This window comes from Sarcophilus harrisii, chromosome 1, assembly GCF_902635505.1.
Source record: "Sarcophilus harrisii chromosome 1, mSarHar1.11, whole genome shotgun sequence".
NCBI classification, from domain to species: domain Eukaryota; kingdom Metazoa; phylum Chordata; class Mammalia; order Dasyuromorphia; family Dasyuridae; genus Sarcophilus; species Sarcophilus harrisii.
Window position 1 is genome coordinate 670041618 of NC_045426.1, and position 12909 is coordinate 670054526.

At 51.5% G+C, this 12909-nt stretch overlaps 1 protein-coding gene across 1 annotated transcript; it reads right to left on the reverse strand.

Annotated features, from left to right (window-relative positions):
* Window positions 1-3134: 3134 nt before the first annotated feature.
* Window positions 3135-10448, reverse strand: C2CD4C (C2 calcium dependent domain containing 4C). Its single transcript, XM_031948257.1, has 2 exons — window positions 9281-10448; window positions 3135-7203 (listed from the first exon to the last, which is right to left on the reverse strand). Exon 2 carries the CDS (start codon window positions 7131-7133, stop codon window positions 5829-5831), a length of 1305 nt encoding a protein of 434 aa, XP_031804117.1. The 5' UTR covers window positions 7134-7203; window positions 9281-10448; the 3' UTR covers window positions 3135-5828.
* Between the last annotated feature and the right edge of the window lie 2461 nt (window positions 10449-12909).

Consider the following 12909-nt stretch of genomic DNA (forward strand, 5'->3'; position numbering starts at 1 on the left):
GCCATTCTCCAATTGAAAAATGGTCAAAGGATATGAACAGACAATTCTCAGATGAAGAAATTGAAACTATTTCTAGTCATATGAAAAGATGCTCCAAGTCATTATTAATCAGAGAAATGCAAATTAAGACAACTCTAAGATACCACTACACACCTGTCAGATTGGCTAAGATGACAGGAAAAAAAAATGATGTGTATACTTATTGTGTATCTAATTTATATTTTAATATATTTAACATCTACTGGTCATCCTGCCATCTAGGCGAGGGGGTGGGGGAGTAAGAGGTGAAAAATTGGAACAAGAGGTTTGGCAATTGTTAATGCTGTAAAGTTACCCATGCATATATCCTGTAAATAAAAGGCTATTAAATTTAAAAAAAAAAAAAGATTCTATATTCAAAAATCCCTCCCAGGGAGGATCTTCCCAATTTTAAGGTCTTTCTAAACTCTGACACTTTGTGTTCTAATTTGTATCTGTCTCTCTCAGTTCTGATCTTTTTATGTTCTAAGGGCCCTCCCAGCTTTGACATTCCGTGTACTGAGATTCCTTTGGGTTTAGGATTCTCTCAAGCTTGAGTGGCTGCAGGTGCCAGGTTTCCCTCTCTCCAAACCTTCCCAGGAATCTGCTCATTATGATTTATCCAGTTTCTCTCTCACAGAAGGTTAAGCTACATGAGAATCCCAGTGAATCCTTTTTCCCACCCCCCCCCCCCATCATCATGCTGTGGGGCTTTGCTATTTGCACTGGGACCAAAGGCAGGGAGGGAAGACAATCAAACTCAATAAAAATCAGACTGAGAAGAAAACACACACACACACACACACACACATCAGATATCACACTAACCCTTCCATGGTCACACATATTTTTACAAAACTCGTTTTTCCTCACAGTGGACAATATCCCTTCCTCCCTCTCAAACCCATAAAGAGTTCTCCCATGGAAAGAAACTTGCCTTCCCTTCAGAGCTGAAGCTCCTTAGATGTTCTAAAAGGCAAAGAAATCTACCCACAGGTTCAAACCCTAAGGATCTCAAAATGGCGGATGGAAAAGCTGGTTAGCAACCATTTTGAAGCCTTAGACCACTGATACTATGGGTTTCATCTTCTGCCTTCCTTCCTCATCTCTCCCAAGATCTCTAATCTCTGGCCTTGTCTGTGAGTATATTAATAGTGGCAGAGTTGACATAAACCTGGTCAAATACACAGCCCCAGAAAATGCAATCATGGCTGGTCAGGAGAAGAGGCGAGAAGTTGCCCTGTTGCCTAGCAACACATCCTGGCACCTGATAGGGAGATTGTGGTTCATGGCTCCTGTATATTATCTGTCCTAGAAAAAGGGAAGAAGAAGCTGTTGGTTTTCCCTCTCTGATGAAAAAAAAAAAAAGCAGAATTTGGCACCTGGGAGAATTTCACATTTAGTTTTGAAGGAAGAATCCCTTCACTCTAGTCCTCAGAGAGTCCCTCATCTAAGCAATGACTTACCCTCAGGGAACTTTCAGTCTCAGAGGGAAGCACAGCTTCTCAAGCAGTTCCTTGAGAGATACCATCTGTCTCCTCCAGAAACCTCTGGTCTGAACAGGGAAACTTGGATCCTGCTTTCAGGGATTTTTATGGGTTTTATGGCTTCTCCCCTAGGGTCATTGTCTGGAAAGGGGGTGGGTGAGAAAGGGATCAGGGACTGGATCACCTAGAGTCCTCAGAGTGATTAAAATAAAGAACCAGAAGAATGGGAAAGAACTAGGACTGGCATCCAGAAAGTCGGGATTCTAGCTGCATTCTGTTACTGACTCTGAGGCGTCTGAACCTCATCCATGAAGGGAGGAGGTTGAACTCCATGGCTGCTATGGTCGGTATCTCTGACACTATTGGCCTAAGGGGGGGTTCCCAATTGCCCCTCAGTGGAGGAGGTTGCCTTTACTGACTTCTGACATGCTCCAGCCACTGGCATTCTTCCCATCTGGGATCAGGGAGAGAGTCAAATGCTTTGCAGATGAAAGCTGGGAAGGCCAGTGGGCAGAAGTCAAAGCTCATCACCAGCCTTTCCAGAACACAGCGGGACTGACTTCTGATTCTCCCTACCGCTAGTATTAGCCTCCAAACTTCCTTGGCAAATGAAGATTCTTTTTTCCAGTTTCTGAGGATGGGAAGGGGTTTAGGAAAGAAGGTGTCAAAGTTGTTAGGTGTGGGGGTGTGGGTGTGAGTGTGTGTGAGAATCCCAGTGCATTAAGAGCCAGAATTCTCACATTTGTTACCAGAATCTTTTAAGGTTGGAAAGAGTACTTCTCTCCTGTAACCCAGAGAAGGCTGGGGATGACAGAGAAGGTTAGTGTGCCAGGAGCCTCTCAGGGTCAGCTTATCCATATATCCTTTAAGCTGTATCCCTGGTAGCTGAGATGTATTCCCCTCTCATCTCAGCTCATTGAAATCTATGCTTTGCTTCAAGATTCAACTCAAACACTCCTTCTTTCTACATGAAGCCTTTCCTGCCCCACAACTTCAAGCCTGCAAGTGCCTTCCCTCCCCAAATTACCCTGTATTCATTCTTTTGGCGTGTGTGTATATTGCTATATCCATATCTCATAGCTCCAGTTATAGTGTAAACAGTTTGGGGGCAGGAACTGTTTTTAATTTTTCTTTGTATCCCCTTAATAAGCAGAATCAATACAGGCCCCACCCTGTTTCCAGCTCGCTCTCCATCCTATAGAATCTGCAGTATATCCCAGTGGGATGAGCAGACAGTTTAGAAAGCTTGACTCGATGAGAAGTTGACCCTTCAGACAACCTTAGGGTGGGACAATGGGAAGATCCTCTACCTAGCTCCAGGAGATCAAGTCTTCCATGATAGCCATGGAGGAAAAATTCTATTCCCCTTCCTATGAGCCAGCGGTCAGAGCCCAGGCAAAGAGACAGCCGGCCCTCATTTTTCTTGGATAACAAATGAACGGTTTGGTCTGTCAGAGGCCTCTCCAGCTCTGACAGTTTAAGTATCAAGGTCTCTTCCTGCTTTGTTTCTCTCTTAGACAACCTGAGATATACAGTGTGAGAAAAGGAAGCGGGGGTGGAGGGAGGATCCCAGCTCAAATACATCCCTTTTTCCTGGCTCAGAGAAACAGCCACAGCAACTCAGTTGTTTTGGAAATACCTTTATTGCACTAAAAACGCATTTATAAACACACGTACACACACTCATAGGTGGGCGGGTAGAATTCACTTTAAAAGTTATCGGGAAAGTTAAAACATCAAAACAACTGCAGGAGAGAATAAGAGTGGAGATGATTTTTGCCCATTTGGCAGAAGACAGATTCACTGGAGCAGAAAGGGAAGAAGATACCTAGTGACCCAGAATTCCCACTGGCACCAATGAGATCAGGCAAGGCACCCTTCCAGTGCCCCATATACACCCACTGCTGTTTTTGGGGAGGGGGACTTCAGGAATGGATCACCTAGATACCTAACTCAGCCCCTTTTGGCAGCCTTTTGACTCTGACCTCAGCCCTCAGTACCTCCCAAGTGGGCTTCTTTCAGCCATTGGAAGGATTAGGATCATTTACTAATCCCAGCCATCCAGCAGGTGACAGGAATAATGAATGCTAGTCTAGGTGCTAGGAGGCCTGACAAAAACCTTCTCTGCTGCCTTTGCCCCCCTTGCCCTCAGTTTCCCTATTTCTAAAATTATAGGGCTGAAGTCCCTGGTCAGATCCTTTTTGGCTCTGACATTTTAGGATTCTGGGAGCCAGGAATCTTTCCCCCCACCATGATGGGGGACTCTGGCTGTCCTGAGCTCCTCCCCAATCAGAAAAGGGAGACAGAGGCCAATTGTGGAAGAGAGGATTGGCCAGTCTTGCCCTCCAAGAAAGTTTGCTAGTCCCCATTCCCCTGCCTGGGGAGTTTGGGTGACCTTGTGCTCAGGCCCCAGTAGTTGGCTAGCCATCCAAAGGGCTGCTAAGAGAATCTGAGGAGCTGGGAAGGAGTGCCAGGACCCCATCCCAGAAGAGGACTTGATAACCCTCCCACACCGTTTCCAGTCCTTGGCTGAGCTGGGAATTCCCTGTACCTGCCCCCAGGGACCAGCGGGACAAGGCCACAGAACCACTAAACAAATAAATAAATAAATAAACCATGGGGGGAAAAAAAATTACCGTACCTGCCCGGACTGATTCCAAAACATATTTACACACGCAGAATAAAACATGGGTAGATGTCAATCACTCTCCAAGTATAAATAGATGTGCACAGCAAGGCCTACGGCTGCCATCTGCTGTGTGCAAGAGGATGGGGAGCCAAGCATGGGCCCTGGAGGCCAGACACAGTGGGGGGCCCGTGGCACTCTCTCAGGCAGAAGCCAGGAATCATGCAGGGAGACAAGGGGAAGAGGACACGCTATCATGGAGAAGGAGATAATGGAGGGGAAGGAGGCTGGCCAGGAGGGCCTGGGACTGAAAGGCTCCCTGGCCTGGGAACAGGTGTTAAATACTGACAAAGCACCCCCTGGCAAAAGGGGGGCAGAGGGCAGAGAGCCGGAGGGGTGCTGGAGTGGAAACAGGCAGACATGCTTAATAGTCTCCATCCCCCAGGGGATGAGGGAGAAAACATTCTTCAGTCTTCTCTTGCTAGGGCTTTGTCCAGAGTTTAGCTCTAGAGCATCCTGGAGGGAGAGCAACCCCATCTAGAATGCAGCATTCTAGCCCTGACATTCTCTTGTGTGACTTCAAGGAACTCCTCCTCAGCTGTAGAGCCAAGGGAGTTGGACTGGAGGGTCCCACTAAGTTCTAAGAACTCTCTTGGCTCTGGAACCCGGATCTTTGCTTCTGATCATTCCCAGAGGTCTCCCCTTTAATCATTATCCCCTAGGGCAGGGAGCAGAACCAGGAAAGGCTTCTGGAGATGGGAGGCTTCCCATCCAGTGTCCTCCTGATCTGGGGGAGTAAGCTGGGTGCTCCTGGGAAACTGGGATGGAAAGCAAAGGGGCCAAAGGTCAGCCCCTTCCCTTTGGGGTTAACTGTTTGGACACAGCCCCAGGAACCTTCTATTGGCTCTCTGGGAGTTCCCTAGATCCTTTTCTCCCTAACTTGATTACCCAAATGCAACAAATCTTCAGCAAGTCAACTCAGAGCTATGCAGGAAGGGACTGGGGAAGAAAGGTAGTCAGAGGGGCAGAGAACTGAGATTACCTCCCCTTCTTCACACTAGAACAGCCCAGGCTGTTTCTTGCCTGCTTGCCTTTTCCCCATCTATCCATAAGTCTCCTTTCCCAAATGGAGGGAGGCGAGACCCCGGACCAGAAAATCTAGCTTGAGGGATTTAGACCTGGAAAGGTTTCCTGCAAATTGCCATCTCATATTTTCATTGGACAATGAGCAGACTGAGGCCAGAGAGGAGAGACTTGCTTGCCGTCTCCCAGTGAGCAAGAGGCAAAGCTGGGACTTGGGGCCAGACTGTTCTGACGCCAAATCCAGGGCTCTCACCCCTGCCCGGCATTGTTCTCTCAGCTACACCCACCCTCAAATAAATTAGGGAAAATGACGCTCTAGTTTCTTAATTGTGCTTGGGACTGAAGCACAGCCGGGTATCTGGGTGTGAGCCGGGGCCCTGTGGGAGGGCCATCTTGTCCCTCGCCCCCCAATCCCTCCTGGGGCCCCTGTGTCCCTCACCCTTGGCATGCTAGCTCTCAGTGCTGTGGGTTTGGAGTTTTCCCACATTTCCTGGGTGGCAAGTGGGGCAGAAAGGTGGAAGGGACTGAGAGGAGCACCCAGGGCAGGAATGGGTCAGAGAAGGGTTCCCTCCCCCTCCTCTGAGATGGGGCTGGGGCTGGGCTGGGGAGGGCCTTCACAAGAAAGGCAGCAGAGACGTGAGGGGCACTTCCTTCTCCCCCAGCAGGGTATCCCTCTTCAGGCTGCCTCCCTTGTTCACTACTTTGAGCTTGAGAGCCAGCTTGCGGGCACTCGAGGGGCACAGACCATCGAAGAAGAAGTCCTCGTTAAAGATGGGGTGCCAAGTGTTCTTGATGATGGTGCTCCGCTGCTTCTGAAGCTTCCCAGGTGTCAGACAGAGGCCTACACAGCAGTTGATGCTGCGGGTGTCAAAGAGGCGGTCATAGAGGCCCTCGGCTGCCAGCAGCCTGACCCGCAGGCGGGCCCGGGCTGGGTCGTACTCGGCGGCCAGGCGCAGGCTCCCCCGCTTGCCGAGGCGCACTGTGTGCTCTCCCCGAGGGGTCGAAGCGGGCTCCCCGCTGGCCTCCGGAGCCGTTGGGGCGGGGCGGCGGGCACGGCGGCGGGCGCTGGGGCTGACGTCAGCAGAGCTGTCATCCGTGGACAAGGAGCTGTGGCGGCCCACCGACTGCCTCAACTGGCTCACCTTGGCCTGCCCGTCTTGGGCAAAAACCTTGAGCAGAGACACTGAGCGTGAAAGCAAGGGGGATCCAAAGGGAGACGACTCTGCCGAGGAGCCCGTGTCGCTCTCCCCCCCGCTGAAGTATCGGTAGGGGCTCATCAGGGCTTCGGCCCGGGAAGTGCCCTCCCCGTTGGCCTTGGGCGCAGCTCTCCGGAGTGCGCCGGGGGACCCAGCCTGGGCCAGGCCCGTATGCTCGCTGTGGAACAACGATTCCTTCCGTCGCGTGTGGGGACTCTCCATCAGAGTGGCAAACCCGTAGGATGTCTGTGCCTTGGGCACATAGGGCAAGGACATGGCGGTCTGGGCCTGGGGGTCGGCGTTGGTGGCCACGGCCTCCTCCTCCTCCTCGGGCCGCCAGTCCTCGGCGCTCTCGATCTGGATGACGTGCCGGCTGGCCGCCTTCAGCAGGTTCTTGCTCTCGGCCGCCAGCTTGGCAGGCAAACGGGGGCTTCGCTGAGCCTTTCGGGCCCCGCTGCCGCCCGAGGCCAGGTTTTGTTCGGAGGCTGACGATCCCAAGTGCGGAGAGCTGGAGCCTGAGCCTGACCCCGTGGCCGCCCCTTCCGCCTCAGCTGGGGCTGGGGTAAGCTTCGGAGGAATGAAGAAGTCAGGGATCTTGTCAGGGGTGAGCACGTTACTGTAGAGGGGGCCCTTGGAGGACCGGTCACCGTCTGCCCCCCGGGAAGCACCATTCTCTCCAGACCCTCTGAGCCGATCTAGCAGCCACATGTTGGTCTTCTTCATGGGAATGGCAGAGGTGGGAAGAAAAGAAGGGAGGCTGGAGTGATAGTGGCAAGTGCTGCACCAGAGACTGCTGTAAGAGGAGACAGAGAGGCCGGCAAAGTCAGGATGGGAGACAGACCAAGAGAATCTAGTGTGGTGACACAGGAGGAGGGTGCTGAGCCCAGACTCAGGCAGATCTGAGTTCAAATCTTGCCTCTGACATTTGCTACCTGTGGCACTCTGGGGCAGATAATCAGCATCCTCATCTATAAACTTCAGGGAACACAGACTAGATGTTCTCTAGGGTCCCATCCAGCTCTGAGTCTGTGATCCTGTCATTCCCCTCTGAATCAGGGGACACGGACTAGATGTTCTCTAGGGTCCCATCCAGCTCTGAATCTGTGATCCCATCATTCCCTTCTGAATCAGGGAACACAGACTAGATGTTCTCTAAGGTCCCATCCAGCTCTGAATCTGTGATCCCATCATTCCCTTCTGAATCGGGGAACACGGACTAGATGTTCTCTAAGGTCCCATGCAGCTCTGAATCTGTGATCCCATCATTCCCTTCTGAATCAGGGAACACAGACTAGATGTTCTCTAAGGTCCCATTCAGTTCTGAATCTGTGATCCCATCATTCCCTTCTGAATCAGGAAACACACACTAGATGTTCTCTAGGGTCCCATCCAGCTCTGAGTCTGTGATCCTGTCATTCCCTTCTGAATCAGGGGACATGGACTAGATGTTCTCTAAGGTTCCATCCAGCCCTGAGTCTGTGATCCTGTCATTTCCTTCTGAATCAGTAAAGGACTAGCAGGCTGTAAGGACAGTTGGCAGCATCCAGACCTTGCTCAGGGAATAGGTGGTCTCCCCTACTTTCCCCTTATATGTGGCCCCTTGAAGACCTCTCTTCTGCTTTCTGTCAGGGGAATCCATTTCCAAGGTTTCATCCCTTGCCCTGGTATAATAGGAACCCTAGGGGGTAGGAAGAAGGGGAGAAGGAGAAGAGGCTCTCTCCTCTACACACATACCCACCCACATACATACACACACACACACCCCTTACAAAATCTAAGGGCCTCACTTCCAGAAAAGCCCCCTGCCCACTCTAGGCAGGAGAAACACGACTTTCACATCAGGGATCCCAAAGGGTTGGAAAATACTTTATTAGAGAAGGAAGAGCTAGAAGACAAAGAAGTCATATAGATCTAACTCCCAGGTCTGACAAGTCCAGAGCACTACTTCTAGGAGGAGAAATGAGAAGTTTCTCCCACTGCTAAACCCCGATCTCCAGGCACTGTGTGCTCACATCGATGGGAAAGGGATTCACAGCTTTTGGGGTCCTCCACTATGTGGCCAAAGGATAACTCTTAAGATAACATCCTGGTTGCTCTGGGATCTCAATGCATTGAGTTCACATCCTTAAAGTTCTCTGGGCCTAAACAGTCCATACCCCCGGAAGGTATGAAATCCGGGAGCAGAACAATAGCCCTGATCTATTCTTCTCCTAGGTTGGGATCTCAAAGCGCATCTTTATGCTATAAGCTCTAAACCCCGGGAATGATCCATTATGTCCCGGATCTGAGCTTGACGCGTAGGAAGGTTTTGGGTTTGCCCTGCGAACTTGGGACACTCTTCTGGGTTGGGATCTCCAAGCACTCCTGTAAGACTGTAAATTGACATCCCAAGACATCCAGGTAATGGGGGTAGCATAGTTGTTGCTCTGAACACCCTGCTGTGCTGGGATCTCAAAGCACTCCTTCGGGCTATAAGCTCGTATCCCCGGGGACGACGCTTGAGTGCTCCCGGGGCTCCTCTCTGCGACAGAGGCGTCACAGTCCCCGCTCCCGGCACGGCATTTGCAGTGATCCCAAAGCGCTCCTTTAGGTCTATAATCGAGCCTCACCAAGGGGCAAAGGGATGGGAGGAGCCAGCAAAGGAGCAGGGGAGAGCCCGGGCCCTGTCCTTCTGACACATCCCCACCCCCACCCAGGGTAACTTTCCACCTGTAGCTCCCTCCCTCTTACTAGTCCCGGAAGATGGGGGCTCCAGCCGTCCCATCGCAGCTGCTTCTGGCCTCCCGAACAGATCCCAGAGAAGACTGCGGGGCGCAGGGCACAGGAAGAAGGGGACCCCCCGACTCCCTAAGGAACCGGCACCTGCCTACCTGCTCAGAGGGAAAGCGATGTCCCAGACCGGCAGGCTCCGAGGGCGCAGGGAGAAAAGGAAGGAAGAGGAGAGCGGCTCTCCAGCTGGCACTGGGCTGACGACCGGACTCGCGGTGGCTTATATACGGGAGGCGGCGGCGGCAGCGCAGACGGACTCATTCACCGCGGCCGCAGGAAGCCGCCCAGCCCGGCCGCCGCCGCCGTAATACTCCGAGTAGAGCCGCCATTGAACCCCCCCACCCCATGCCGGGGAGTCCCCCTCACCGCCGAAAAGTGGGGACGGGAATCGAGGAGTGGCTCTTGACTTCGGCCTCATCCCCAAATTCACGGTAGGACCCTCCCCCAGAAGGGGATTTGTGAGGACAGAGAGTCGGTGGGGGCGGCGGGCCAGATTGATGAACTGAGGTGGGCTTGGTGGGAGAGCCCTGTTAAATGGAGTTAATCCGAGACTGCGGCACCAGATTTATCTCCCAAGACCAGGCCTCCTCCCAAGATCTCGAAGGTGGGGATGGGGAATGATCCGGGGGTGCACCTCTCTTTGAGGTCAACTCTGGCCCGAGCCACTGACCCTTTATTTCTGCCCGCCAGAGAGCTCAAAGGCATCCTAGTGGAATATTGGATGTCATAAATGGAAAAGTGCTTAGAGATCCCATGCTCGTAGAATTTTAGAGCTGGAAAGGACTTTAAAATATTGAATGTCCACAACTGAAAGGGACTCTAGAAACGATCCAGTCCAACTCCTTTTTACAAACGGGGAAACTAAGGCCCGGGGTGAAAGGAAAGGGTAAAAGCTTTTTCTCTTGCCTCCTGGTCCAGGATCCCCACCTCATAGGTCAAGGAGTTGAAAGAGATGGGAGCCCCTCCCTCCCCCTACCCCACCACCAAGTCCAGGCCCATCTGTAGGCCGACCCCAATCTTACTTCCCCGTCCCCTTCTCCTCTCCTCCCCTCCCCCTACTCTCCAGAATCAGCCTCTTCTAGCTAGAAGTGGGGGCCGGGAGGAGGGGAAGTTGTTCCGTTGGACTGGACCCGCCCCATCCCGGATCCTAGGGCGAGGCTGGAGGATCCGATTTCGGGACATCACAATCTTCCCGTGCCGGACCCCCATCAGACAGCCCCGCCCAGCGCTAGAGGAGCTGGAGTCCGTCCGGCCTTAGCCCCCCCCACCCCTCCGGTTTCTCGGAGCGTTCGATCTGGGAGCCGGGGCATTGGAGAGGGGAGGGAGAATGGAGGCCGGGTCCTTGAGCTCGAGTACCTGCTGCTGGAGATGTCGAGTGGCTGCCAAGAGGCTGCGTTAAAGGCTAGTTAAAAGGCAGCAGGAGAGGCCCCGGAGGTCATGGGCGGGGTGGGGGGGAGGGGGAGGCCGAACCTCCCTAGTACCACTGGGGCAGGCTGGAAGACTGAGGCCGGGACTGGTGGGAAGAGCATCTTTGGGCGTGGTGATCTGGAAAGAGCCAGAACTTGGAGGCTAGTCCTTTGGACAAATCCCTTCTCTTCTGAACCTCAGTTTCCATCTCTGTAAAAAGCCGATAAAAGGTACTTGCACTCTCTGCTTCGCCTTAGGGCTGCAGAGAAAGCTATAAACTGTAGAGGTCCGTAGAAAGGGAAGTTATTATTTTTACTCTGCTGCCACAAACTTGGGCAAATCAATTTCCCCTGGAAAATGAGTGGGTCAGCCTGATGATCCCTAAAATACTTCCTGGGAAGCTAAGTGGCCCAATGGAGGGAGTGGGCCCGGTGTCAGAAAGCGTCCCCTTTCTGAATCCAAATCCAGCCTCAGACACTCACTACCTGTATGAACCTGGGTAAGCCACCCTGTTTACCCCCGTTCCTCATGGAAAAACCATTCCAGTATCTTTGCCAAGAAAACCTCAAATGGGGTCACAGGATATGACTGAAAATGGCTAAACATGGAGAAGAAAAAGGTCTTGAGATCCTATATCTCCCAGTGACCCATCTTCAGAAATCCACCCTGGCCCCAGTGCCATTCCCGCCCCCCCCCCCACATCACACTACATTTCAGAGTCATAGAGTAGAATCTGACTCAGGGCTTAGAGGAAAGTTAGAAGAAAAAAGATTGGAAGCCAGAGCCTTAAATGACCTGAGAATATTGACTATCAGAGCCGGCCTCAGTCCTCCCCTGTTCTGAGCCCTTCCCTCTTTGATTTTCTCCAGGAAGCAACAGGTACAAAAGATAGAATAGTTTCAGGACCTGGTCTCCCATGTGGCTTTGTCCACTTATTGGCCGTGTGACCTAGTGACCACCCCTCCCTGGGTCTCAGTTTCCTCTTATAGTTAAACTGAATGGCTTCTGCAGCTCCTTCCAGCTGGAGATCTTTGATTCTATGCCCCTCATTGCCTCTGGGATAATGTAGCCACTCAGTCGGCCTCAAAAGCTTCCCTCCCACTATCTGCCTCTGTCCTCCCTTCAGGAATACAGCAGGATGCAGTGAGTCTATGGCCTTTTTCTCACATTGCTCCCTTCAGGAGCTGGGCTCCAACAACTACCACCAGAGCCAGGATTTGGATCCAAGCCTTTTATACCCAGAGCCACCCCTCATAACTTTCCACTGTACCATAATGTGGATGCTCATCTGACTGAGCTCTGGGAGTCAAGTTCTCCATGAGAGCCTGAGGGAACTCCTAGACCTGTAGCTAAAGTAATTCAGGAACCAGAAGGTTTTGTTGACCTCTGGGATCTGCTTTGTTTACCTACTTCACTGAAGCTAACCAGCTAAAAGGAATCAGGGCTTTAAAAAAAAAAAAAAGCCTTCCTTCCTCCTTTCACTCTCAGGATGTCACCCTGGGGCCCACTCATTACTGGGAACAGGTTTTCTTAGCCCTGATACACTATGTTCAAAGGTCCCTTCCAATTCTGACGTTCTGAGTGCTGAGATTCTTTCCAGATCTAGTGTTCTATGTTCTAAGGTTCCTTCCTAACACTAAAGTTCTTCTAAAATTTGACATCTTCTAAAGTTTTTTTGCCTCAGGCAGAGGACTGGGGGTGATTGCTTCCCTTCATCCATACACTCCAGGGTACTGAAACCTGGCCCCAGGATTTCTTTCCCTTAGATGGAGCAATGCTGGGCTGAACCTGATCTCTCCTACTGGTAAGGGGGAGAAGTTCAAAGTGGGGAGAAGTTCAAAAGTGAAATTTCTATTCAATTTGTTCTCCAAACAGAAGCTAGAGGAGGAGTTGTCAAGTTGTGCTGATTTGAGACATTGTTCTCCACAAAGGGAAGGGAAAATAAATAGGTCCAACTGATGTGGCTCAAAGATTCCCAAGAACTGTGGCAAGATTCCACATCAGCTGAGCAAATTTCTTCAAGGCTTGGGGTCAGCTGCACAACTCCAGCCTGGACAACTAGCTTAAACCAGACAGGAGCCTAGAATGTGGCAGGGGACACTTCGACAGGCTTCCAAGAAGGCTAGAAAGTGGTAAATGTGAAGTCCAGAGAGAGTGTCTCAGCCCTTTTAGAGGAACAGAGGAATTCATCAGATCCATCCTGGTATAATTAGGGAAGTTCTGAATTCATGTCATAAGACTTGAGTTAGAGGCCCAGCATAGTCCTTACTCTGTATGTTTCTTTTTTTAGATGAGCGATTTAAACTGTATTTTCTCCCACATC

Coding starts and splice junctions, on each gene's coding strand:
- C2CD4C (XM_031948257.1), bottom strand. CDS start 7,133: ATGAAGAAGACCAACATGTGGCTGCTAGATCGGCTCAGAGGGTCTGGA.